General features: G+C 36.4%; 2 protein-coding genes across 2 annotated transcripts; both read right to left on the bottom strand.

Moving 5' to 3' along the window:
- Positions 1-5,153: 5,153 nt before the first annotated feature.
- Positions 5,154-5,795, bottom strand: LOC108455173 (uncharacterized). Its single transcript, XM_017753772.1, has 2 exons — positions 5,654-5,795; positions 5,154-5,515 (listed from the first exon to the last, which is right to left on the bottom strand). The coding sequence occupies exons 1-2, from the start codon at positions 5,793-5,795 to the stop codon at positions 5,154-5,156; spliced, it is 504 nt and encodes a 167-aa protein (XP_017609261.1).
- An 18,524-nt stretch (positions 5,796-24,319) lies between these two features.
- Positions 24,320-25,243, bottom strand: LOC108455174 (uncharacterized). Its single transcript, XM_017753773.1, has 2 exons — positions 24,845-25,243; positions 24,320-24,796 (listed from the first exon to the last, which is right to left on the bottom strand). Exons 1-2 carry the CDS (start codon positions 25,241-25,243, stop codon positions 24,320-24,322), a joined length of 876 nt encoding a protein of 291 aa, XP_017609262.1.
- Positions 25,244-25,590: the final 347 nt, after the last annotated feature.

Raw genomic sequence — 25,590 nt, 5'->3', positions numbered from 1 at the left:
TGATACATAGAGATAAGATTCACCATCTACGAAGATCTGCTCTGCTACAACTTCAGGAAGATAAAATCTTCAATTCTCAGTCTGCTTCCTTGCTACCTCAGGAAAATAAGACTCATTCTTCAACCTGCTCTCTTGCTACCTCAGAGAGATAAGGTTTGATGGTAAAATCTACTCCATTTCTGATACATGAAGATAAGATTCACCATCTACAAGGATCTACTCCACTGCAACTTCAGGGAGATAAGATCTTCAATCTTTACCAATGTTGCTACATTGCCCTCCGGGGGACCTATCCTGTAGACTCCATTTTATATGCACATGCTTATGCCAAATAATTAGGATGCTATGATCGAAATGAATCAAATGCTCCTAACTAAATGTGATGCTTATGTCAAATAATTAGGGTGCTATGATCAAAATGAATCAAATACTCCTAACTAAATGATACATGCAGAAATGAAAATGATTCCATTTTAACAATTTAGGGCATCGTCACCCATTGCTCATTAATATGCTGTTACTGACGCCTTTGCTAAACCGTCATCCTAACAGAGTATCCCAAAGAAACAAGATATCCCTTTTAGCGAGCTTACCCCACTGTAATTCCAACGTCCCTTCTACTATTCTTTTTGAGACAAAACATTGCCACTCAAAGTTGAATTTTCCTCTTGGTCAATTTGCTACCTCATTCTTCAAGTGTTATAGCCAAATATGCATTTTTTTTGTTCTTTGTATGAATACAAAATGTCATTTCTTTTTCCTCTAAAAAATACTATAATTATTTGGACAGAGACCTCAAAAAGGCGATTTATCCAAATATTTCCTTGAACTTGAGCGTATTCTAAAAATTGTCTCACTTCAGATTCTTGCATTATCTAGAAACTCTTAGAGTAATATGCAAAACTTCTATTGTGAAAACATCACTGGATTAGATAAATTTCTTCCATCCATTTCGGCCAGTATTAATGCACCACCAGAGAAAGCTTTCTTCACCACATAGGGCCCCTCCCAATTCGGCATCCATTACCTCTGAAATCTTTTTGTATGGGAAGAATCTTCTTCAAAACCAAATCTCCCTCATGAAACTCTCTTGGGCGAACCTTTTTGTCATAAGCCCATATCATTCTTTTTTGATACATCTGTCCATGTTGAATAGCTTTTAACCTCTTTTCCTCAATCAAATTCAACTGATCATATCGAGACTGTATCCATTTTGCTTCATCTAACTTCAATTCTGACAAAACTCGAAGAGAAGGTATCTCCACTTCAATGGGCAGAACTGCTTCCCTTCCATAGACCAATGAGAACGGTGTTGCCCCAGCAAAAGTTCTGATAGATGTTCGATAAGCATAAAGAGCAAATGGCAACTTTTCATGCCAATCTTTGTAAGTTTCGGTCATTTTCCCCATAATCTTCTTGATATTTTTGTTAGCTGCTTCCACTGCCCCATTCATCTTTGGACGATATGGTGACGAGTTATGATGTCTGATTTTAAACTGACTATAGACCTCTGCTATTGTACTATTGTTCAGATTCAGTGCATTATCGGATATGATTTTCTCAGGCATTCCGTATTGACATATAATTTCCTTTTTTAAGAATCTACTGACTGCCAATTTAGTTACGTTGGCGTACGAAGCAGCTTCCACCCACTTGGTAAAATAATCAATGACCACAAAAATGAAACGATGCCCATTTGAAGCCTTAGGTGAAATTGGCCCTATGACATCCATGCCTCACATGGAAAATGGCCATGGAGAAGTCATAACATGCAAGGACGAGGGAGGTACATGAATCTTATCACCATAAATTTGACATTTGTGACATTTATTAGCATAATTGATGCAGTCCTGCAGTCCCCTTCCATGGTGGACTAATAATACCCAAACCTCATAATTTGTCTGGCCATTGTAAACCCATTGGCGTGTGTTCCACAAACACCTTCGTGCACTTCTTCCAAGATTTTCTTGGTGTAACACCCCAAACCCGTGACCGTCACCGGATTTGACCACGTGGTGTTACCGGGCTTACTTCCCTTATTTCTCTCTCTGACATATTTGATTTCTGTTCCAGGCAGGCTAGTTAACTGCGTCACTGTCACCTTAAAAGTCATATCTCGAGTTCCAGAACTCGAAAATCAGTTCCGTCAATTTTCCCTGAAACTAGACTCATAATACCATCTAACATTTTTTTTCTAGAATTTTTGGTCGAGCCAATTAGTACAGTTTATTAGTTAAAGTCACCCCTGTTTCAGAGTTCGACTACACTGACCTTTGAGCATTACGACCTGGATATCATCTCGTACAGAGCTCCAATGCTCATGTCGTTTGTTTCTAATGAAACTAGACTCAAAGGGGAATCTATGCATGTAAGGCATGACTCCTAATTGTTTCTGGATAATTTATGGTAAATTTTCAAAGTCGAAACAGAGGATCCAGAAACCGTTCTGGTCCTGTCTCACGAAATCTCGAATATCTCTTAAAATACGGCTCATATGGTCGTTTTGTTTCGTCCATATGAAAATAGATTCATCAAGGTTCAATTTCATAATTTATTAACTATTTAATTCTACTTCTACTATTTTTAGTGATTTTTCCATCTCACCTCACTACTGCTGGCAGCATCTGTTACTAAAGCAAACAATGACTATTTCATAATTCTTCCATGGCCAACTATTTCATCATACATAATACAACTATGGCCACCTTATCAAAATTAAGGTTTCTAAGGCTCGTGACTATAGGTTTTAGGATCACACTCAACCGACCACATAGGCCATTTTCGCATGGCTTAAAGTTTACAACCCACAATTCAACAAAACAAAATAGCCTATACATGCCAAATGTTCTCCTAGTTTAACTACGAAGACACTACCAAAAGATTTCCAGCCGATGTGATGACTTCAACGACGGTTCCGAGCACGCAAACGATACGAGTCCAAGAGACCTAAAATGGGTGACAAGAAAACACCGAGTGAGTTTATAACTCAGTAAGTCATAAGCATTCATCAACCATCCATTAATAAAATTATCACAACATGAAACGATAAACGACGCTAGGTACTCCATCCATATCAAAACTATACCATAATTCCTCGGACCTTTCGGTTCAATCTCATACCAAGTCATACATCCACATTTCATATTCTGTACAATAAGATATTTGAGGCATTTTCACACACCAACTCATTTTCACTATAATCATACAATTGCAATCATCACATAGATTTAAAGCTTACCAAGCTCAACCCCGAGCATGAACATATTGCCTATTCGTCATGAGCTCAAGGTACTTACTCGATCCGCTGTCCGGGATTAACTCGATAATGTCGCACACTCAGTGCCAATTGTAATGCAAGGGCATATAGTGAATCCGCACACTTAGTGCTATATACATTCAGCTCGCACACTTAGTGCTATATAATCAAACTCGCACACTTAGTGCTGTACAATTTTAAACCCGCACACTTAGTACCAATCTTGTCACCGTGTCCATTTATACCCGCACACTTAGTGCCGAGACCAATACCTTATGCATTTTGCTACCTTTATACATTCAACAATGGCATCATTCCATACACATACATTTCCATTTACACATCAACTCATTTAAACACATTTGCATATATATTATGATCATTTAAATCAACACCAAATATATGCTTAATGACTTACCTCGTGTTGGGTAAAATAGTTCCAAGTCGGCTACTCGATGACCTTCGTCTTTCCCTTGCTTGATTCTCCTTCTTTAACTCCTTGAGCTTAATCAATAAATCAACTAGTTTAACCATCTTGCTAAACATTCATAATTCAACTACACATGCATATGTATGCTTGTATATTCGGCAACCATTCTTACTAATCACCTATTTGGTCGATTATACACCTAACTGAATATGCACCAAAAACTTGATTCAACATCACCTACATACTCACTTTAATGGCTGAATATATATATATATATACAATGTCAACTAACATCTTTTAATCACCTAATTTCATCTCATGAACATTTAATCAGATTTTCCCAATCTAGCATATATTTTTACATCCATTTGTAACATCATGTACAAACACATAGACACATATATCAAAACACAAATTTTTTTACCTATCATGCAACAAGCATAAATCGCACTTATGAGCATGCCATGGCCGAATACATCCCACACCATCCCCTTTCAATTTTTGGTCATGGTTAAACAAAGAAAACTCCATGTCTTACTCAAGAATGCTAAAAGAAATTTCAAAAGTAGTCAATCCATCATTACATGCATCATCAACAAGCTTCACATTTAGCATGCAATGGCTTTAACACAATATCAACCTTGGCCAAATACCATTTCCATGGCATAACAAGGATTTGAACCATGGGCTAACATGAACATCAAGTTAGCAACTAAAACATGCATGAATCTCATGACACAACCTCAAACATACCTTAATCTTGACACAAGTATGACCAAATCTCCTTCTAGTTCTCTTCTAAACCAAGCATGAAGCAAAAACCTTCCTTTTCCCTTAGTATTTTCGCCAAGAATTGAGAATGGATGAACAAATTTTTCTCCTTTCTTTTTCCTCTACTCACGGCAACAAAGGGGGGCATCCATGCTCATTTTTTTTTCATTTCTTTATTTTTTTCTACATAATCCACTAACTAAACATGTTGGAAACATGTTCCCTTGCCCATAATCTTGTCATGGCCGGCCACTCTTCCCTTTTTTTGGGCAAATTGACATGCAAAACCACTCTTTTGTATGCATGTACTATTAGACCATTGTAAGATTAGCCTATCACCTTTCAACAATGTTTCATATAAGTCCATTTTAATAAATTCACATAGAAATGATCAAATTAATGCATGAAACTTTCACACATGCATTTACTAACATCATAAACATAGAATATAACTTTTAATTACTTATAAGACTCGGTTTAGTGGTCCCAAAACCACTTTCCGACTAGGGTCAAATTAGGGATGTCACACTTGGACTCCACGGCATCCACGCATCTCAAAAGTACCTGATCTTTCCTTCTTTTGTATAAGATCTCTCCATCTAAAACATAATCACAAGCGAGCCTTCTCAATGTTCTTTTGTCATTATCCGTGGCTTGATCCGGATACTTACGATTTCTCACATACCGCAATATATCCTAATACCAAGGATGATCATCTCTTTCTTCTTCCTCTATATTATAACAATAAGACGGGGCTTCATAAATACTCATCCGAATGGGCTTCATATCATCCTGTTTGCTTACTTTGATTATGGAAGCCAAAGTAGTCAAAGCATCTGCCATTTGGTTTTTATTACGCGAGAGATAATTAAAAGTAATATCATCAAACTCTTCAACTAACCCCAAAACCAGCCTTCTATAATTGATTAGCTTAGCGTCTCTTGTCTCCCATTTACCTCGAAGTTGATAAATCACCAATGCAGAATCACCATATACTTCTAATGATTTGATCTTGCGTTCTATAGCTGCTCTCAGCCCCATGATACATGCTTCATATTCTACCATATTATTCGTACAATCAAAATCCAATTTAAATGTGAATGGATAATGATCTCCATCTGGGGATACTAGAACTGCCCCAACTCCATTACCCACAGCATTTGAGGCTCCGTCAAAATTCAATTTCCAACAGTTACCTTTTGTGTTGTCCTCTTTAGCAGCCGCCACATACACTATCTCTTCATTAGGGAAATCAAAATTCAAAGGTTCATAATCTTCTAAAGCTTGGCTGGCCAGAAAATTTGCTATTGCACTCCCCTTTACAGCTTTTTGACTCATGTAAATTATGTCAAATTCAGAAAGCAAAATTTTCCACCTAGCCATCCTTCCATTCAAGGCATTTGATTCCATCATATACTTTAAAGGATCCAATTTTGAGATTAGCCAGGTTGTATGATACAGCATATATTGCCTCAATCTTCGTGCTGTCCAAACCAAAGCACAACACAATTTTTCAATTGGCGAATATCTCAACTCACATTCAGTGAATTTCTTACTGAGGTAATATATTGCCTTTTCCTTTCTTCCTGATTCGTCATGTTGACCAAGCACACATCCCATTGAATTACCAAACATGGTCAAATACAATATCAATGGCCTGTCTGAACTTGGGGGTGATAACAATAGAGGACTTGACAAATATTCTTTAACTTTATCAAAATCCTTTTGACATTAATCATCCCATTCCTCTGGGTTATGCTTTTTAAAAAGACGGAATATAGGGTCTCACTTCTCCATTAATTGAGAAATAAACCGCGCAATGTAATTTAATCTTCCGAGGAAACACCGAACTTCTTTTTGGGTACGTGGTGGAGACAACTCTTGTATAGCCCGGACCTTGTCTGAATCAACCTCAATTCCCTTCTCACTAACCACAAAGCCCAATAGCTTTCCGGATCTAGCCCCAAAAGTACACTTCGTGGGATTAAGCATTAACTGAAACTTTCTCAATCTCATGAACAACTTTCTTAATACTTCAATATGTTCCCTTTCAGTTCGAGATTTGGCTATCATATCGTCAACATACACTTCAATTTCTTTGTGCATCATATCATGGAATAAAGTTACCATAGCTCTCTGATATGTCGCTCCACCATTCTTCAATCCAAATGGCATTACCTTGTAACAGAACGTGCCCCACAAGGTTATAAAAGTAGTCTTTCCCATGTCCTCAGGATGCATCTTGATCTGATTATACCCCGAGAAACCATCCATGAAGGAAAACAATGAGTAACCAGCCGTATTATCCACTAGTGTATCAATGTGAGGCAAAGGGAAGTTGTCCTTTGGGCTCACTTTATTTAGATCTCTATAGTCCACACACATTCGCACCTTGTCATCTTTCTTGGGAATAGGCACAACATTGGCTACCCATTCTGAGTACTTGATCACCTGAAGGAATCCTGCATCAAACTACTTTTTGACTTCCTCATTGATCTTTAAGACGATATCTGGCCTCATTCGTTGAAGCTTCTGCTATACTGGCTTGCAATCTTCTCTTATGGGAAGACAATGCACCACAATGTCAAGACTTAAATAGGGCATATCCCGGTATGACCATGTAAAAACATCTTTGAATTCCTGAAGTAACCCAACAAGGTCTCGCTTTGTTTCTTCAGTTATGCATGTTCCAATTTTTACAACTTTCCCCTCATCCAAAGTCACCATGTCTACGGTTTCTTTGTGAGGCAAAATTTGCTTTTCCTCTTATTCTACCATCCTTAACAAATCTGGAGATAAATCACAATCTCTGTCATTTTCAAAGTCTTGAGATCCCTCTAAACACATGTCTCGCTCAAATAGTGATTCTGAGTCAGTAATAGCGTCGCTCATGACATTGATATCTAGGGACCTATTAAATGTATAGAAATATACAAAGAATGAATGAATTTGGTAATTATTGCTTTGTATGATATGTTTATGAACAAGAGAATAGTTGAAGAAATAATTAAGATAATTATTTAGATAGAAAGAATTAACACAATTGCTTATGAAACGAACAACATTTACTCAAAATGATAGCAAAAAATGTACTTCATAGAAGTAATGATGTTTGAACATGAGCCTATTTCACAAAGAAATCTTTATTGTTTCTAGGCTTAAAACAACAAGTTTGTTTCGAACATTACTCTAAGTAAGCTCTAAAAACTACATGAAGATCTTCTGCAGTCCAATTGTTTAGTACACTCCCGGGCTCATATGGACGAATATTTGACGAAATCCCCTCTTCAATTGTCTCCTCAGATATGGCGTTGATGTACATATCTCCCAATGCTTCTTCCATGCTTTCTTTCTCCAACATCCCCCGTTCAGGATAAATAATACCCCCTAACACAAAAGTCTTGGAGATATGAGGAATTATCATGGGTTCCCATTTGATTTCCCCACCACTCACTCGTGCTCTTCTTCTTTCTTGTCTTCTTTCTAGTTCCTTTTTCCTTTGTCTTGCATCTGGCTTGAACCCCAAACCAAAACGATCCTGTTTGTCTTTCAGCATTGGAACTACAATTCCTCCTTGAAGGCATCTTCCAAGTCCTTTTCCTGGTACAGCTCCCCGGCCTACCATCAACTGTAAACCCATCATAGTAGTTTTGGACATTTTGGGTTTCAGAATTCTACTTCCCTCAGTGATGAATGTTGCATTTACAAACTCCAAAGACTTAAAAGAACACTCAATAACTTCCTCATCTGTTTCTACATACGGCGCATCACTACTCACGGTCACGATAATATCTTATTCAGCATTTATTGTTACCAACCGCCCCTCTGACACCAGCTTCAGCTTTTGATGTAATGATTAAGGTACTGCCCCTGCTGGGTGTATTCAAGGTCTTTCCAACAAGTAGTTGTAAGAGGGCTTAATATCCATTACTAGAAAATCTACCTCATACGTGGTTGGGCCAATTAACAAAGGTACCTCAATTCTCCCCATGACTCTCCTCTCTGTGCCATCAAATGCTCGTACTATGTTCTGACATCCTTTCATATGAGAACTATCCACAGGTAACTTGTTCAGTGTGGACAAAGGTAACATATTCAATGCTGAATCGTTATCTACCAATACCCCTGTCAGCGTGTATCCTTTACATCTGGTAGTTATATGCAAAGCTTTGGTAGATCCCTTCCCTCCTAGCAGAATCTCATCATCATTGAAAAAGATAAAGTTGTCTGCACTTATGTTGTTAACCAACCAATCCAGCTTACTGACAGAAATATCGTTGGTTACATATGTCTCATTTAGCACCTTCATCAATGCACTCAGATGCACCTCTGAACTCAGGAGTAGAGCCAATATAGATATGCGGGCCGGCTGTTTACGCAACTACTCCACCAGACTGTACTCGCTATGTTTCAGAAATTTCAAGAATTCCTTAGCTTCTTCTTCTTTCACTGGTTCATTAACAGGCACATCAAGCTCAACTGCTTTTCCTTTCTTTTGCTCAACGAGCACCTCTCTTTCTTTCACCCGTTCTGTTCGGGTATCATATCGCCTTCCACTGCATGTATGAGAACCTATATTTTGATCCTCCTTTAACGGGCTAACTGCACCTTCTTTTCCCGGGATTGTCATATTATATTCATAATTCTAGGGCACCTATTTACTATCATTGTAAGAAAAAACTGCTGGCTTCTGAATTATAACCTTTGGCGCCATTTGAACTCCTGCTTCATTCTTAGGACGCGAGATAATAACCACAGGATAATTGGTTCTTGGTCTTGATGTGGACTCTGAAGCACATATATACTCTTCCTCATTGTCCTTCTCATAAAACTCCATTTCCTTATTGTCCATCAGACCCTGAATAACAGCTCTAAATTTTTCACATTCCTGAATTCTGTGTCTCTCTTCATGATGGTAATCACAATAATTTTTCATCCCATTATCATTTCCTTCTGTGCTTGAAGTAACTAATCCCCTTCTTGCCATCTCCTTCCAAACTCCCCTCAAAGGGGTTTTTACTTCCAAAACATTCCTCTTGGTCCTTTTTCCAAATCATCCATCTATTGCATTTGCCCCTCCATCTGTATGATTAGGCAGTGGATTTTTAGTGCTGGGCACATTATCAAATTTCACAATACCCATCTGGATAAATCTCTTAACTAGCTTCTTAAAAGTGGTGCAATTTTCTATCGAATGACCCACAATTCCTGTGTGATACTCACGTTGGGCATTAGCATCGTACCATTTAGGGAACGGAGGCTGTATTGGCTTTAAGTAAAAAGGTGCCACCACATGTGCATCGAACAAACTTTGATATAATTCTTTGTATGTCATAGGAATTGGTGTAAATTGAATCTTCTCATTATTCTGCCTGGTCCCTGACTCTTGCCGTGATGAACCCTGACCGATAGTTGTCGCTTTTGGTTGACTCACAGTAATAGACTTCAAATATCCCATGTTCGCATTGTTCACCTCATTCTCTTTCTTCCGTGGCACAGACCTTTTAGCACTTTCTCCCACGTCTATCCTTCCATTTTTTATGGCATTTTCAATCATTTCTCCTGTCATGACCACATCCGCAAAGCTTCTCGTGGCACTTCCTAGCATATGAGTTATAAACGGGGCCTTTAAGGTGTTAATAAAGAGCATCGTAGTTTCTTTCTCCATGAGCGGTGGCTAAACTTGAATGGCCATTTCCCTCCACCTCTGCACATACTGCTTAAAACTTTCGTTTGGCTTCTTCTCCATATTCTGCAGAGTAATTCTTTCTGGAATTATATCTGTCACGTGGCTGTATTGCTTCATGAATGCCTATGCTAAATCTCTCCATGAACTAATTCTGTTTCGATTCAAATGATTGTACCATTTAGCAGCTACTCCCACCAAGCTATCTTGGAAGCAATGAATCAGCAATTGATCATTATGAACATACCTGTCATCCTTCTACAAAACATAGTGATATGAGCTTCAGGAAAGCTTGTTCCATTGTATTTCTCAAATTCTGGCATCCTGAACTTGTATGGTAGTACTAAGTCTAGGACCAAACTCAGATCCTTTGCATCAATCCCAGGGTGTCTATCACCACCCTCTATTGCTCTGACCTTTTCCTCCAGCCATTTGCACCGTTCTTCTAACTGCCTTTGCGATTCTGCCTTTGCTCTTTCCTCTTTTGCAACTTCATCCAAATCAGGGACCATTGGATTATGTGAATTATTACCAGGATTCTAACTTGAACCAGCTTGAAAATTCATTGGAACCAAAACCCCGGCTTGAAACTGCTGAGGCCTGATTGTAACAGATGGCTTTTGCAAATTAATCTCTGGTTGTGTCTGCATATGTGCAGGAGTGAAGCCAGGAGGATATTGGGGGTCTTCATTACTTTCTCCCATATTATCCATTGGACCTTTTCCCTTATCCATTCTTCCCATCAGCAATTGGGACAACTGACTCATCATCTCTCTTTGAGATTCCATCATCTGTTCCTTCATCTCTTGCTGAATTGTAACACCCCATACCCGTATCCGTCGCCGGAATGGGGTACGAGGTATTAACAAATTATAGTATATACTATTAAATAAAACCCAACCAAAAATATGGCGTGCAATTTGATCATGAATCATTATAACATATGCCATTAACAATACAAACCAATTTCAAAGGCTTCGTACAAAACGATTAGTTTGATACTATAATTAGTATTTTAAACCTAGACAATTATGACACGTAACAAAATAACTAAGTCTGCTATACATGCCATATTTCAAAATGTTGAGTTCAAATACCAAGAGTATTGATAGTGCAAGGATCTTCAACGATCTCTAACTCCCGTGCTAATGGATGACACTATAAGACAAAGGAGAGAAAAGAAAGTAATCTTATAGCTTAGTAAGTAAGTATATAAATAAAAATAAGGAATCTAATATGTTTACAACATAACTCAATTATATCATATTTTTAATTTTACTATTTACTCCGATTTGATCAAGTTGTCCCTCCTGCATCATGATTACTAAATAAATCATAACTCGAGTTACAAAACTCGAAATTCAAATCCGTAAAATTTCCCTGAATCTAGACTCATAAAAATTCTTACTAATTATTTTCTAGAATTTTTGGTTCAGCCAATTAATACAATTTATTAGTTAAAGTTTCCCCTGTTACACAGCTCAACTGATCTGACCTCTGTTCACTACGAATTGAATTTCTCTCAATACACAATTCAAATAACCATGAAACCTATTTCATTTAAACCTAGAATCAATAAGGAATTTAGGAATATAAACTATATTTCTTAATTTTGTTTGTACAATTTTTAATGATTTTTCAAAGTTGCAATAGGGGATCACATAGTCATCCTGAGCAAGTCACACACAATTATAAATATCTCAAAATATAGAATTCCTTTGCTTGCTCTGTTTCTTTTATATGAAAATAGACTCATTAAGGTTTAATTTAACATCTAATTCAACCTTTAATTAATTTTCCTTCTATTTTTGGTGATTTTTAAAAATCACGTCACTGCTACTGTCCAAAACAGTTTTAATGCTAATTTCACTCTTTCACACATTCTTTGTACTAACCTCATTTTAACTTATATATATATATATATATATATCAATTAATTTTCACCACATTTCATACATCACAAGTATAGGCCCATGACTACAATGTCACCACAAAGCCATCCCGTTGAACAATTCAGATTAATCCTCGATACTTGATGGTTTCAAAGACACATTTCACCATCATATTTTATTTAATTCGGCTCTCTTGTACACATGGTGAACACTTAGTATCACTCATGCGACCTAGCCGATTTGTCTCGTAGCTCTCTTGTCTACATGGTGTCCTTCACTTGGAATCACGCATGCGACCTAGCTACATTTATCTCTCACATAGCTCTCTTATCTACATGGGATACATCTCGTATCACACATGTGACCTAGCTACTACATAGTGTCTCGTAGCTTTCTTGTACACATGATGTGCACTCAGCACCATACATGTGACCTAGCTACGCTCCCTCTGTTTTATTCGATCTTTCCGAATGTTCAACTGGGAGCTCTCTCTCTATTACTTATTTCCATTCTTCCATAGTCAATTTATACTTCAACATCAGCTAGTATATATATATATATAATAGGCTGAAATATAAGAATGTAAATGAAATTAATGTATTATTTACATACAAACTTACCTCGGTGCAAAATATGGGAATTTTGCAATTTAGTCCAAAACTTTCTCCTTCCCCCATTCAAGGCAAAATTACGATTTTGCCCCAAGGCTCGGAAATTTAATTTCAGCCCTTATTCTTATGTTTAATGACCTACTAATCATTTTTCTCTTCTATGGAAACATCAAATTCTCACTCTAACACATAGTTATGAACAATAGGTATTTTTATCGATTATGCCGTTTTGCTCGTTTTCGTTAAAAATCGCTTAGAAAAGATCGTTCTCCTAACTTCAAACATTCATATTCTACCATCAAACAACACAATACATGCCTATCATTCATGGGTAAATTTTTAAACATAAACCCTAACTCGAAATAATGGTAGAAATAAGTAAACCGAGCTACGAGGATTTCAAAAATGTGAAGAACATTAAAAACGGGGCTTGAAAGTTGAAGAAACCCTAGCTATGGAGGAGAGCAAATTTTGGCAGCAACTAGTGAAGATGATGACCAATTTTTTGTTATTTTCCCATTTTATTTCATTTAATATACAAATGACCAAAATGCCCTTACTACTAAACTTTCCAAAAATTCCCTCCATGTCCAACTTTTGTCCATAACTTAGGAATGGGTAAAATTTCTATTTAAGACCTCCTAGTTAATATCCCAAAGCAATTTCATACTAAAAACTTCTAAAACACGAGTTTTACAATTTATTCGGTTTAGTCCCTAATCTCAACTTAAGCGCTCAATGCATAGAATTTCATCACGAAATTTTCACGAAATCATGAAATCATATGATAAACCCCAAAATAATTATAAAACAATTATTTCTATCTCGAATTTGTGGTCACAAAACCACTATTCTGATTAGGCCGTAATTCGGGTTGTCACAATTCTCCCCCCTTTAGAGATTTTCGTCCCCTAAAATTTTACCGGTAAAGAGGTTCGGGTACTGTTTCCTCATAGCTTCTTCAGGTTCCTACGTAGCCTCTTCTATCCCATGTCTATGCCACAATACTTTCACTAAGGCTATACTTTTATTTTTTAACTGTTTAATTTCCTGAGCCAAAATCTTTATTGGTTCCTCCTCATAGGTCATATCCAGTCGAATCTCAATTTCTGTTGGAGAAATCACATGTGAAGGATCAGAACCATAACGTCACAACATTGATACATGAAACACGTTATGAATTCTTTCTAACTCTGCCGGTAAGGCCAACTGATATGCCACTGGTCCAATCCTCTCAGTAATCTCGTACGGCCCAATAAAATGCGGACTCAACTTGCCTTTTCGGCTAAATCTCAAAATCTTTTTCCATGGTGACACCTTCAAGAACACTTTATCACGCACCTGAAATTCAATCTCTTTTCTTTTTAAATCTGCATATGACTTTTGTTGATCTGAAGCAGCTTTCAAGTAATCCCAAATTACTTTTATTTTCTCTTCGGTTTCTTTAACTAGATCAATTCCGTGAATCTGTTTCTCACTAAGTTTGGTCCAATATAAAGGAGTCCGACACTTGCGACCATACAAGGCTTCGTACGGTGCCATTTGTATACTTGACTGATAACTATTATTGTAGGCAAATTCAATCAAAGATAGATATTTCTCCCAACTACCTCCAAATTCTATGTAATACCCCTACCCGTATTCATTGCCGGAATAGGGTACGAGGCATTACTTGAGTTTACGAATTAATTTTTTTTTTTTTATATTCAATATAGCCCTTTTATAAATATCTAACCTTCCCTGTAATATTAAATCGAGACCAATCCACATCAACCAAATCAATTCAACATATTTTTATGAAAGATTCATGCATTTATATAAAATAACGTCATCACATATCTATAACCAGGTTTGTTAACCATACTAATGGCTAGCTTTACATTCATTTCACGTTAACATTTACTTTGTTAGCTTATACATGCCATTGATTTCCAAAATAAAGTTTCTTTATATACCGAAATCCCGAGGTTGATAAAGGTGATGTGTCTCCCACCAAATCGACCTCCGAGCTCTTAACACTACAAAACAGGGAAAAGGAAACGGGTAAGCACTTTGTGCTTAGTAAGCTCATGTAACAAGAATTATACTTACCTAATATTTTCAATACAATATAATAAACATTCATATATCCATTCAATGCATTATTACCCTAACATGCACAAACTCAACATTCAAGTTAGTACAATAATTTCCATGTATCAATAATATATATATATACCATGATTGATGTACTCATCAATACCATGATTTTCATTCCTTATTATTTTTCATATTTATCCCGTTGAATTTATCGAATTTCAATGGATTTTCAGAGGTACACTTTTAGTGTACAATTCCGGTCCGTCAATTCATATTCATGTGCGCACATTTCCATTTCGAGAGCACACTTCATGAACCTCAACCTTGCAATGGATTACCATTCGAGCTAAATCCTCGCAATATAAACTCATAGAGTATTGTTTGGATTACCAGTCCAAAGCTAAATCCGCAACGACAATTACTCTAATGATCTTGGATCTGAATTACTAGTCCAAAGCTAAATTCAGACCCTAATTCGGATTACCCGTCCGGCTAAATCCATTTTACACATATTCTTCGGAGGGCTATATCAGATAGGATCACCCGTCCTGCTAGATCCTTTTACCGTCAATTCCTTTTCGAGATCCATCGAATTTTCCTTTCATTCAAACGGATTTCTTCTCATTTTATCAAATATATCAATGTTTCATTAATTTTCATACAATGAACACTCAAATCATATTCACATCAAAAACATACAATCTCAAGCATTTCAGAATATAATTCAAGTTACACGAACTTACCTTGATACTTGATTGTAAACAGTAAAAATCTATTAATCCCGAACTTTTTCCTTTCCTCGATCTAGCTTTGTATTTGAATCTTCTGGATCTAAATAAATAAATTTAATTATCAATTTAATACATTTCATGTTCATATGCAACATTCTCTATAATTCAACTATTATTTATAGTTCATTCAAAGCTGTCTACTTGAGTCATAGTCACTAAATTATTTATAACTTGAGATACGGAATTCGAAATTAAGATCCGTTAATTTTACCTGAAACTAGACTCATATATATTTTTACCATAAAATTTTCAGAATTTTTGGTTTAGCCAATCAGTACAGTTTATTCTTCAAAGTCATCCCTGTTCTGTTGTCTAACAGTTCTGACCCTTCTTCACTAAAAATAAATTATCTCTTTATACAGAATTCAAATGATGTTCTTGTTTGTTTATATTAAAAATAGACTCATTCAGAATTCTAGACATATAAATTTAAGTCCCTAATTATTTTTATTCAATTTTTTATAATTTCTCAAAGTCAGAACAGGGGAACCCGAATTCATTCTGACCTTGTCTCACAAAATTTATTATATCTCAAAATTTACAAATCCATTGCTTACAATATTTCTTCTATGAGAAACTAGACTCAATAAGATTTAATTACATATTTTGTTCATCTTCTAATTCGATTCCTACAATTTTTGGTGATTTTTCAAAGTTAGTCTACTGCTGCTGTCCAAACTGTTTTAGTGCAAGCTGTTTATTACCATTTTTCCCCTAAGCTTTTAATAAATGATAATTTTGTCCCTACTCAATTAGCCTCTCAATTGAGCTGATTTTTCTCAATTAACATTTTATTCTATCACCTTAAACTAGTTTACAACCTTTAGGAATCAGAATTTCAGCAATAGACTTTAATTCCAAACATTTTCACAATTAGGTCCCAAAATCAATTTCCATTGAAATTGCCTAATAAAATCATCTCATAAACAAATTAAAGCTTTAATTTCATTCTATTTCATCATAAACTTACAGAACTCAACCATGGTGACTTTAAATTTCATCCATGAAATAAAAACTAATGAATTTAATAGTAGGATCTAGTTGTAAAAGTCTTAGAAACACAAAATTACAAGAAAAAGGCAAGGATTAACTCACTTGGTGCAAAAATTATGAAATACCAGCTTAGAGAACCCTCCTATGGCGTTTTTAGCTGCTGGAATTGAAGAGAAATGAAGAGAAATCTAGATATTTCCTATTTAGTCCTAGTTTTATTTAGTTAATTTTGCAATATTCCAATTTTACCCTTAATTTATCAATTTTTCTGCTGATTGCATACCCTCGCCGGCCAGCCCAAATAACTTTTGGGTCTAATTACCTTTTAAATCCTTTCTCATTAGACTAATAAGCTATTTAATCACTCTAGCAACTTTTATACCTATTACAATTCAGTCCTTTTCATTTAATTGACTACCCAAACATTAAAATTTCCTAACGAAATTTTAATACCACATTAATAACATTTCATAAATATTTATAAAATTATTTTTGACTCGGTTTTACGAGATAGAGGTCCCGATACCTTATTTTACCCAATTTCTTCAATAATTTCTTTTTCGAACTAATCACTAAATCGATAAAATTTTCCTATCAATATTTTCATACGATTTTCCTATCATATAAATTTTCAAGCAAAAATATTAAAATAAATTTTTCTTTAAATCGGATCTATGGTTACGAAACCATTGTTCCGATAACCTTGAATTTAGGCCATTACATTCTAAGACACAACATCTAAGCATATCCTCGAGTACCTGGATTACTCTTTCCGACTGACCATCTGTTTGTAGATGAAATGCGGTACTAAAGTTCAATTTTGTACCCAAAGCTTCTTGTAACTTTTTCCAAAATCTTGAGGTAAATCTCGGATCTCTATCGATATTATAGACATAGGTACTCGTGCAACCTCACAATTTCAAAGAATATATAATTCACTAATTTATCAAGTGAGTAATCGGTAATCATTGGTATAAAGTGGGTTGACTTTGTTAATCTATCAACCACTACCCTGACAAAGATCCTTCTTTTTAGGAGTCAAAGGCAAACCGTTACAAAATCCATGGTAATCTTGTCCCATTTCCACTCGTGCACCATTACCGGTTGAAGTAGTCCTGAAGGCACTTGATGTTCACTTTTACTTGTTGATGATCAAACACTTGGTTACAAATTCGAAATGTCCCTTTTCATACCGCCACCAATACAACTTCTTTAAATCATTATACATTTTGTGCTACCTGTGGTGAATCGATAAATGACCACCGTGCGCCTCAAGTAATATTTTCTCAATCAATTCATCGCTTTTTGGTACACATATCCCGTCTCAAACATCAAATACCGTCGGTCCAACTCGAAAATCGAGTCGTAACCTAATTCGCATTGAGTTCACTTGATTCACAACTCACTATCGTTTTTGAGCATCACAAATCACCGGAGAAATAACGGTTTAGCCTCATCTCGCTAAGATTGACCCATCATCGACAATGCTAACCCCGTATTCATGGCTCTCAAAGTAAAAAGAAATTTCGCTCAAGGCGCCAAGAATTACATTTGCTTTTCCGGATGATAATCAATCACTAGCTCATAATCCTTTAATAATTCAAGCCATCTCCGCTGTCGCAGATTCAAATCCTTTTGATTCATCAAATACTTCAAACTTTTGTGATCAATAAAAATTCGACATTTTTCACCATGCAAATAATGTCGCCAAATCTTCAAGGCAAAGGCAATAGCGCCAATTCCAAATCATGTGTAGGATAGTTCTTCTCATGCGGTTTTAACTGTCTCAAGCATAAGCTACCACTTTACCCTCTTGCATCAACACACATCCAAGGCCCATCAATGATGCATCACTATAAATTACGAACTCCTTTCCCGGCTCGGGCAGTACTAAAATTGGTGCTTCATCAATCGTGCTTTCAACTTTTCAAAACTCACGACATTTATCACCCATTCAAACTTAACATTCTTTTGCAACAACTTAGTCATAGGAGAGGCAATCATCGAAAATCCCTCAACAAAACGTCTATAATACCTGGCCAAGCCTAAAATGCTTCTAACCTTGGATACATTCTTTAGTGGTTTCCAATCAACGATCGCGGAAATATTGCTTGGATCCACCCGAATACCATCACCTGAGACTATATGTCCCAAAAATCCGACTTCACGAAGCTAGAATTAACTTTTACTAAACTTAGTAAACAGTTTCTTTTCTCTCAAGATCTGCAATATGGTTCTCAAGTGTTCGGCATGTTCAGACTCATCCCGAGAATAAATTAGAATGTCATCTATAAACACTACTACAAACTTATCCAAATATGGCTGAAAGATCCAGTTCATCGAGTCCATAAATATAGCTGGAGCATTTGTTAAGCCGAAAGGCATCACAAGAAACTCATAATTCCATACCTTGTCCTAAAAGCAGTTTTCGGCACATCGGACTCCTTAACTCTCAACTGGTAGTAACCAGACCTCAAATCGATCTTTGAAAACACTGTGGCCCCCTTTAACTGATCGAATAAATCATCAATCCTCGGCAATGGGTATTTGTTCTTTATAGTCACCTTATTAAGCTGACGACAATCAATGCAAAGTCTCATTGAACCATCCTTCTTCTTTACGAACAATACAGGAGCACCCCAGGGAGAGAAACTCGGTCTCACAAATCCCTTATCTGTTAACTCTTGCAACTGAGCCTTCAATTCTTTTAATTCAGTCGGAGCTATTCTATATGGAGCAATCGAGATCGATGCAGTACCCGACAACAAATCAATGGCAAACTCTATCTCTCTGTTCGGAGGCAACCCAGGCAATTCCTCTAGAAATACATCTGGAAACTCACAGACTATCGGTACTGATTCAAACTTCAGTTAAGGCAATTTAGTATTCATTACATAAGCTAGATAAGCTTCACACCCTTTCCTCATGTATTTCTGTGCAGACATGTGCGAAATCACCATAGGCAATTTATTTGATTCATCTGTTTCAACCCACAGAATTTCTCCATTTTTCACATTTCAACTCTAGTGTTTTTTGTTTACAATCTACCTTGGCACCATACAATGTCAACCAGTCTATTCCCAAAATAACGTCAAACTCATCAAATGGTAACAGCATCAGATTAGCCGGAAAACAGTGACCTTGAATCATTAATGGGCAATTCTTGCAAACCTTGTCAACTAGCACATATTGGCCTAAGGGGTTCGACACTTTAATCGTAAAGTCAGTAAACTCAACAGGCAACTTTTTGTTAGATACTAAATTCATGCAAATATAGGAATGAGTGGACCCGGGATCAATCAATGCAATAACAATAGTATTATAGAGAGAAAATGTACCAGTAATGACATCGGAGATGATGCATCTTCTCGCACGATAGCATAAGCTCTAGCAGCTCTCTAGCTTTCGATCTTGTCATTGAATCTTTCATCGCAGCTTTTACCGCTAGTCCCACTTCCAATATTTCTCGGTGGTCTACCTCTCGCTAGCGGTGGTATTTCATCTAGCACTCAAATCTTTCTTCTTTAACTTTCTCCTGACAGTCTCTAATAAAATGCTCATGAGAATCAAGACCAAACAAGCTCGCTTCGCTTCCCCAACACTCACCATAATGTTGCTCGCCACATTGTCGACACTCGGGCTTTCTAGGTCGCACATTACCCACACTTGCCATCAAGTAGCTTGAGCTTTAGATCCCGAATATGCTCTACCACGATCTCTGTGTGAATCCCCAGTTGAAACTATCATTCGAGGGTTTGTCTCTTTATACCTCTTTGATTGAGATTGAAATGACTTGCTTATCAGCCTTTTCCTGGCATCTCGAGCCTCAATAGCAGCTTTTCTTCTTTCTTTGTTCAATTCTTCGGCTTTAAGAGCTCGGTCAACCAATACTACAAATTCTTTCAACTCCAAAATTCCCACAAGCACTTTAATGTCCTCATTTAGCCCATCCTCAAACCTTCTGCACATAATGGCCTCGGTGGACACACATTCCTGGGCATACTTGTTGAGTCTTACAAATTCGGGTTCATACTCTGCCACAGACATCTTGCCCTGCTTCAATTCAAGGAACTCCTTCCGTTTTTTATCAATAAATCGTTGACTTATGTATTTGTTTCTGAATTCTTCCTGGAAGAAATCCCAAGTAACTCTTTCTTTTGGCACCATTGCTACCAAAGTCTTCCACCAGTGGTAGGCCGAATCTCTCAAAAGTGATACAGCACACTTTAAGCACTCCTCGGGTGTACATGAGAGCTCATCAAATACACGGGTAGAATTTTCAAGCCAGAACTCCACTTTCTCAGGATCATCATCGATCTTTGCTCTAAACTCTTCGGCCCCTTGTTTTCGAATCTTGTCAACCGGAGGCTTGTTCGTTCTTACCAAATCTATGCCTTGAGCAGCTACAGGAACCGTCTGAGGTATGGGAGGGGGTGGAGGAGGTTGAGCATTTGGATTTGCTCGAATAAAATCAATATACCAATTGTTCATCATTTGGAGAAAGGCATCCCGAGCCTCATCTCCCTGTCTTAATGTCTTAGGTCTACTTTCCACAGGCGTGGTCCCTTGGGCGGGAGCCGGCACATTACTAGCAACATCATTAGCCGTAATTCCTTCAGGATCCATTACTATATTAAAACAAAACACAGTTTAGAATAATCAGGAGTCACCGCACTATCACAATATTTTTATGGCATGTATAGCTGATCTTTTACACACACTTTATTAGTCTGAGAACCGACTAAACCATGGCTCTGATACCACTAAATGTAACACCCCTTACCCGTATCCGTCGCTGGAACAGGGCACGAGGTATTAACAAATTATAGTATATACTATTAAATAAAACCCAACAAAAAATATGGCGTGCAATTTGATCATGAATCATTATAACATATGCCATTAACAATACAAACCAATTTCAAAGGCTTCGTACAAAATGATTAGTTTGATACTATAATTAGTATTTTAAACCTAGACAATTATGACACGTAACAAAATAACTAAGTCTGCTATACATGTCATATTTCAAAATGTTGAGTTCAAATACCAAGAGTATTGATAGTGCGGGCGGATCTTCAACGATCTCTAACTCCTGTGCTAGCTGGATGACACTATAAGACAAAGGAGAGCAAAGAAAGTAAGCTTATAGCTTAGTAAGTAAGTATATAAATAACAAATAAGGAATCTAATATGTTTACAACATAACTCAATTATATCATATTTTTAATTTTACTATTTACTCCGATTTGATCAAGTTTTCCCTCCTGCGTCATGATCACTAAATAAATCATAACTCGAGTTACAAAACTCGAAATTCAAATCTGTAAAATTTTTCTAAATCTAGACTCATAAAAATTATTACTAATTTTTTTCTAAAATTTTTGGTTCAGCCAATTATTACATTTTATTAGTTAAAGTTTCCCCTATTACACAGCTCAACTGATCTGACCTCTTTTCACTACGAATTGAATTTCTCTCAGTACACAATTCAAATAACCATGAAACCTATTTCATTTAAAATTAGACTCAATAAGGAATTTAGAAATATAAACTATATTTCTTAATTTGTTTTTTACAATTTTTAATTATTTTTCAAAGTTGGAACAGGGGATCACATAGTCATCCTGAGTAAGTCACACACAATTGTAAATATCTCAAAATATAGAATTCCTTTGCTTGCTCTATTTATTTTATATAAAAATAGACTCATTAATCTTTAATTTAACATCTCATTCAACCTCTAATTAAATTTCCTTCTATATTTTGTGATTTTTAAAAATCAAGTCACTACTACTGTCCAAAACAGTTTTAATGCTAATTTCACTCTTTCACACATTCTTTGTACTAACCTCATTTTAACTTATATATATATATATATATATATATATATATATCACAATTCATTTTCACCACATTTAATAAATCACAAATATAGGCCCATGAGTACAATGCCACCACAAAGCCATCCCGTTGAATAATTCGGATTAATCCTCGATACTTGATGGTTTCAGCACACAGCCCCACCATCATATTTTATTTAATTTGGCTCTCTTGTACACATGGTGAACACTTAGTATCACTCATGCGACCTAGCTGATTTGTCTTGTAGCTCTCTTGTCTACATGGTGTCCTTCACTTGGAATCACGCATGCGACCTAGTTACATTTATCTCTCACGTAGCTCTCTTGTCTACATGGGATACATCTCGTATCACACATGTGACCTAGCTACTACATAGTATCTCGTAGCTTTCTTGTACACATGATGTGCACTCAGCACCATACATGTGACCTAGCTACGCTCCCTCTATTTTATTCGATCTTTTCGAATGTTCAACCGGGATCTCTCTATTACTTATTTCCATTCTTCCATAGTCGATTTATACTTCAACATCAGCTAGTATATATATATATATATAATAGGCTGAAATATAAGAATGTAAATGAAATTAATGTATTATTTACATACAAACTTACCTCGGTGCAAAATATGGGAATTTTGCAATTTAGTCCAAAACTTTCTCCTTCCCCCGTTCGAGGTCGATTCCACGCTTTTCTTGATTTATAACAACATATTTAGCTCATTTAACACTCGAACTATTTATTTTAATCCAAAAATCACATTATACAAAAATTACATTTTTGCCCCCTAACTTTTACAAAATTACAATTTTTCCCTAAGGCTCAGAAATTTAATTTCAGCCCTTATTATTATGTTTAATGACCTACTGATCATTTTTCTCTTCTATGGCAACATCAAATTCTCACTCTAACACATAGTTATGAACAATAGGTATTTTTATCGATTATGCCGTTTTGCTTGTTTTCGTTAAAAATCGCTTAGAAAAGATCATTCTCCTAACTTCAAACATTCATATTCTACCATCAAACAACACAATACATGCCTATAATTCATGGGTAAATTTTTAAACATAAACCCTAACTCGAAATAATGGTAGAAATAAGTAAACCGAGCTACGAGGATTTCAAAAATGTGAAGAACCTTAAAAACGGGGCTTGAAATCACTTACTATGAAGCTTGAAAGTTGAAGAAACCCTAGCTATGGAGGAGAGAAAATTTCGGCAGCAACTAGTGAAGATGATGACCAATTTTGTGTTATTTTTCCCATTTTATTTTATTTAATATACAAATGACCAAAATGCCCTTACTACTAAACTTTCCAAAAATTCACTCCATGTCCAACTTTTGTCCATAACTTAGGAATGGGTAAAATTTCTATTTAAGACCTCCTAGTTAATATCCCAAAGCAATTTCATAATAAAAACTTCTAAAACACGAGTTTTACAATTTATTCGGTTTAGTCCCTAATCTCAACTTAAGCGCTCAATGCATAGAATTTCATCACGAAATTTTCATGAAATCATGAAATCATATCATAAACCCCAAAATAATTATAAAACAATTATTTCTATCTCAGATTTGTGGTCACAAAACCACTATTCTGATTAGGCCCTAATTCGGGTTGTCACATGAATCTTAACCAGTTGTTCTTGCATTTGTGACTGCATTTGCTCTTGCATATCCTTTTGCATCTGTTCTAACTTTTCCAGTCTTTTGTCCATTGACTTAGTCTTTTTCCTCGTACCGTAGGGATGCGTATTTGGTGTGTTTTGGTTGGTTTCCAGATTACTGAAATAATTTTTTAATTAATTAGAATCTTATTATGATTTTTAATGCATATGATGTAATGTAATGCAAATGCATGAATGCAAAGGAGGCACCAATTCTGATTCAATTCCTTTTAGAAAATTTCACTAGAAAATAAAACTCTTTACATAAAACTGAGTTACAAATACGGCTTTGCCCTAACACTCTGGGCCTTAATTTTCCTAAGCAATGAAGCTAATTCTTGTCCCCTATCTGACTCCAGCTCATACTTCACACTTAATACGTCCACCTGTACTGCCAAGGGCTGCAAGTAGTCAGCTACTTCTCGAATTTGCATTACAACTTCTCCCATGATGTAATCCCTGCTTCTAACTTGGTCTTGAGATTGATGAAGTTGATTCTTCCATTGCTCCTCATTTGCCTCCAAGAACTCAATCCTCATTTCACAACTCTGCAATGCGGTTTCTAACTTTTCTATTTTCCCTTTCTTCTCCTCGATCTTACTTAAGCTTGCTTTCAATTCAGTCACAGAATTACGATTCCGGTATAAACATAGAGATCTCTTAAGTTCCGCCACTCTGGCTCTTAGTTCATCCTTCTCATTCTTACTCTCTGATAGACTTCTTTCCAAAGCTTCGTTCCGAGCTTGAGCCTCCTGGAACCTCTTTTCCCATTGATCTGCCTTAGCCCTTTCTTCTCAAACCTCTTGACGCCATTGTTCCGAAGTCTTTCCTAGCCTAGCAGTCCTCATTGATAAGCGCAGTTTCTTGTAATCTATTTTCAAACTTTCCAAATCTTCCTCAACTTTACCCTTCCTTTTTTGTAGCTTTTCTGCCTCTGACTTTTGAATCTCCACTTCTAACTTCAAGTGCATCTTTTCTTTTTTCAACTGCTCAATCTTCTTCCCGAACTCAGAACTCTTCTTCTCAAAATCCTGCTTTATAATTTCCAACTCCGACGGGGCAACTTGTAACTGTTCCTCCATTGGTCGAGCGCTTTCCAAACTTGGTCTTGGAATATTGTCATTGACTCTTTTCCTAAACCATCCATTATATTCGGGTGTTACTATAGAACCAACAGTCAGTCTTTTCATCCAGTGCATTTGCCTCCAAGCATCAGACAATTCTCGAACCTTCTTCCTATAGTGGTCTCCTTTATATAGAAGTTCACAGTGGGCCAACCCGTGCGTCGTAGGTATAAACTGCCTCGACTTATACTGCCTTAGTACAAGTAAAGGAGTATATCCAGTAGCTCCCCAAATTCCTAATAATGGCACCTAATTATAACTTCCACATCGATACAAGACTTCGTCAGGAACCATTCAGAAAGCCCTCCACTCTATATCATCTTTCTTGAGATTTTGGAGAATTTCCATCCATTTCTCTTCCGAAATATCATCTCTCATTTGCATTGCTATCTCTTCTTTTAACGGGGAGTAACCTTCAGAGA

Source organism: Gossypium arboreum, chromosome 9, assembly GCF_025698485.1.
Source record: "Gossypium arboreum isolate Shixiya-1 chromosome 9, ASM2569848v2, whole genome shotgun sequence".
Taxonomy (NCBI): Eukaryota; Viridiplantae; Streptophyta; class Magnoliopsida; order Malvales; family Malvaceae; genus Gossypium; species Gossypium arboreum.
This window is presented reverse-complemented; position numbering and strand designations above follow the sequence as displayed.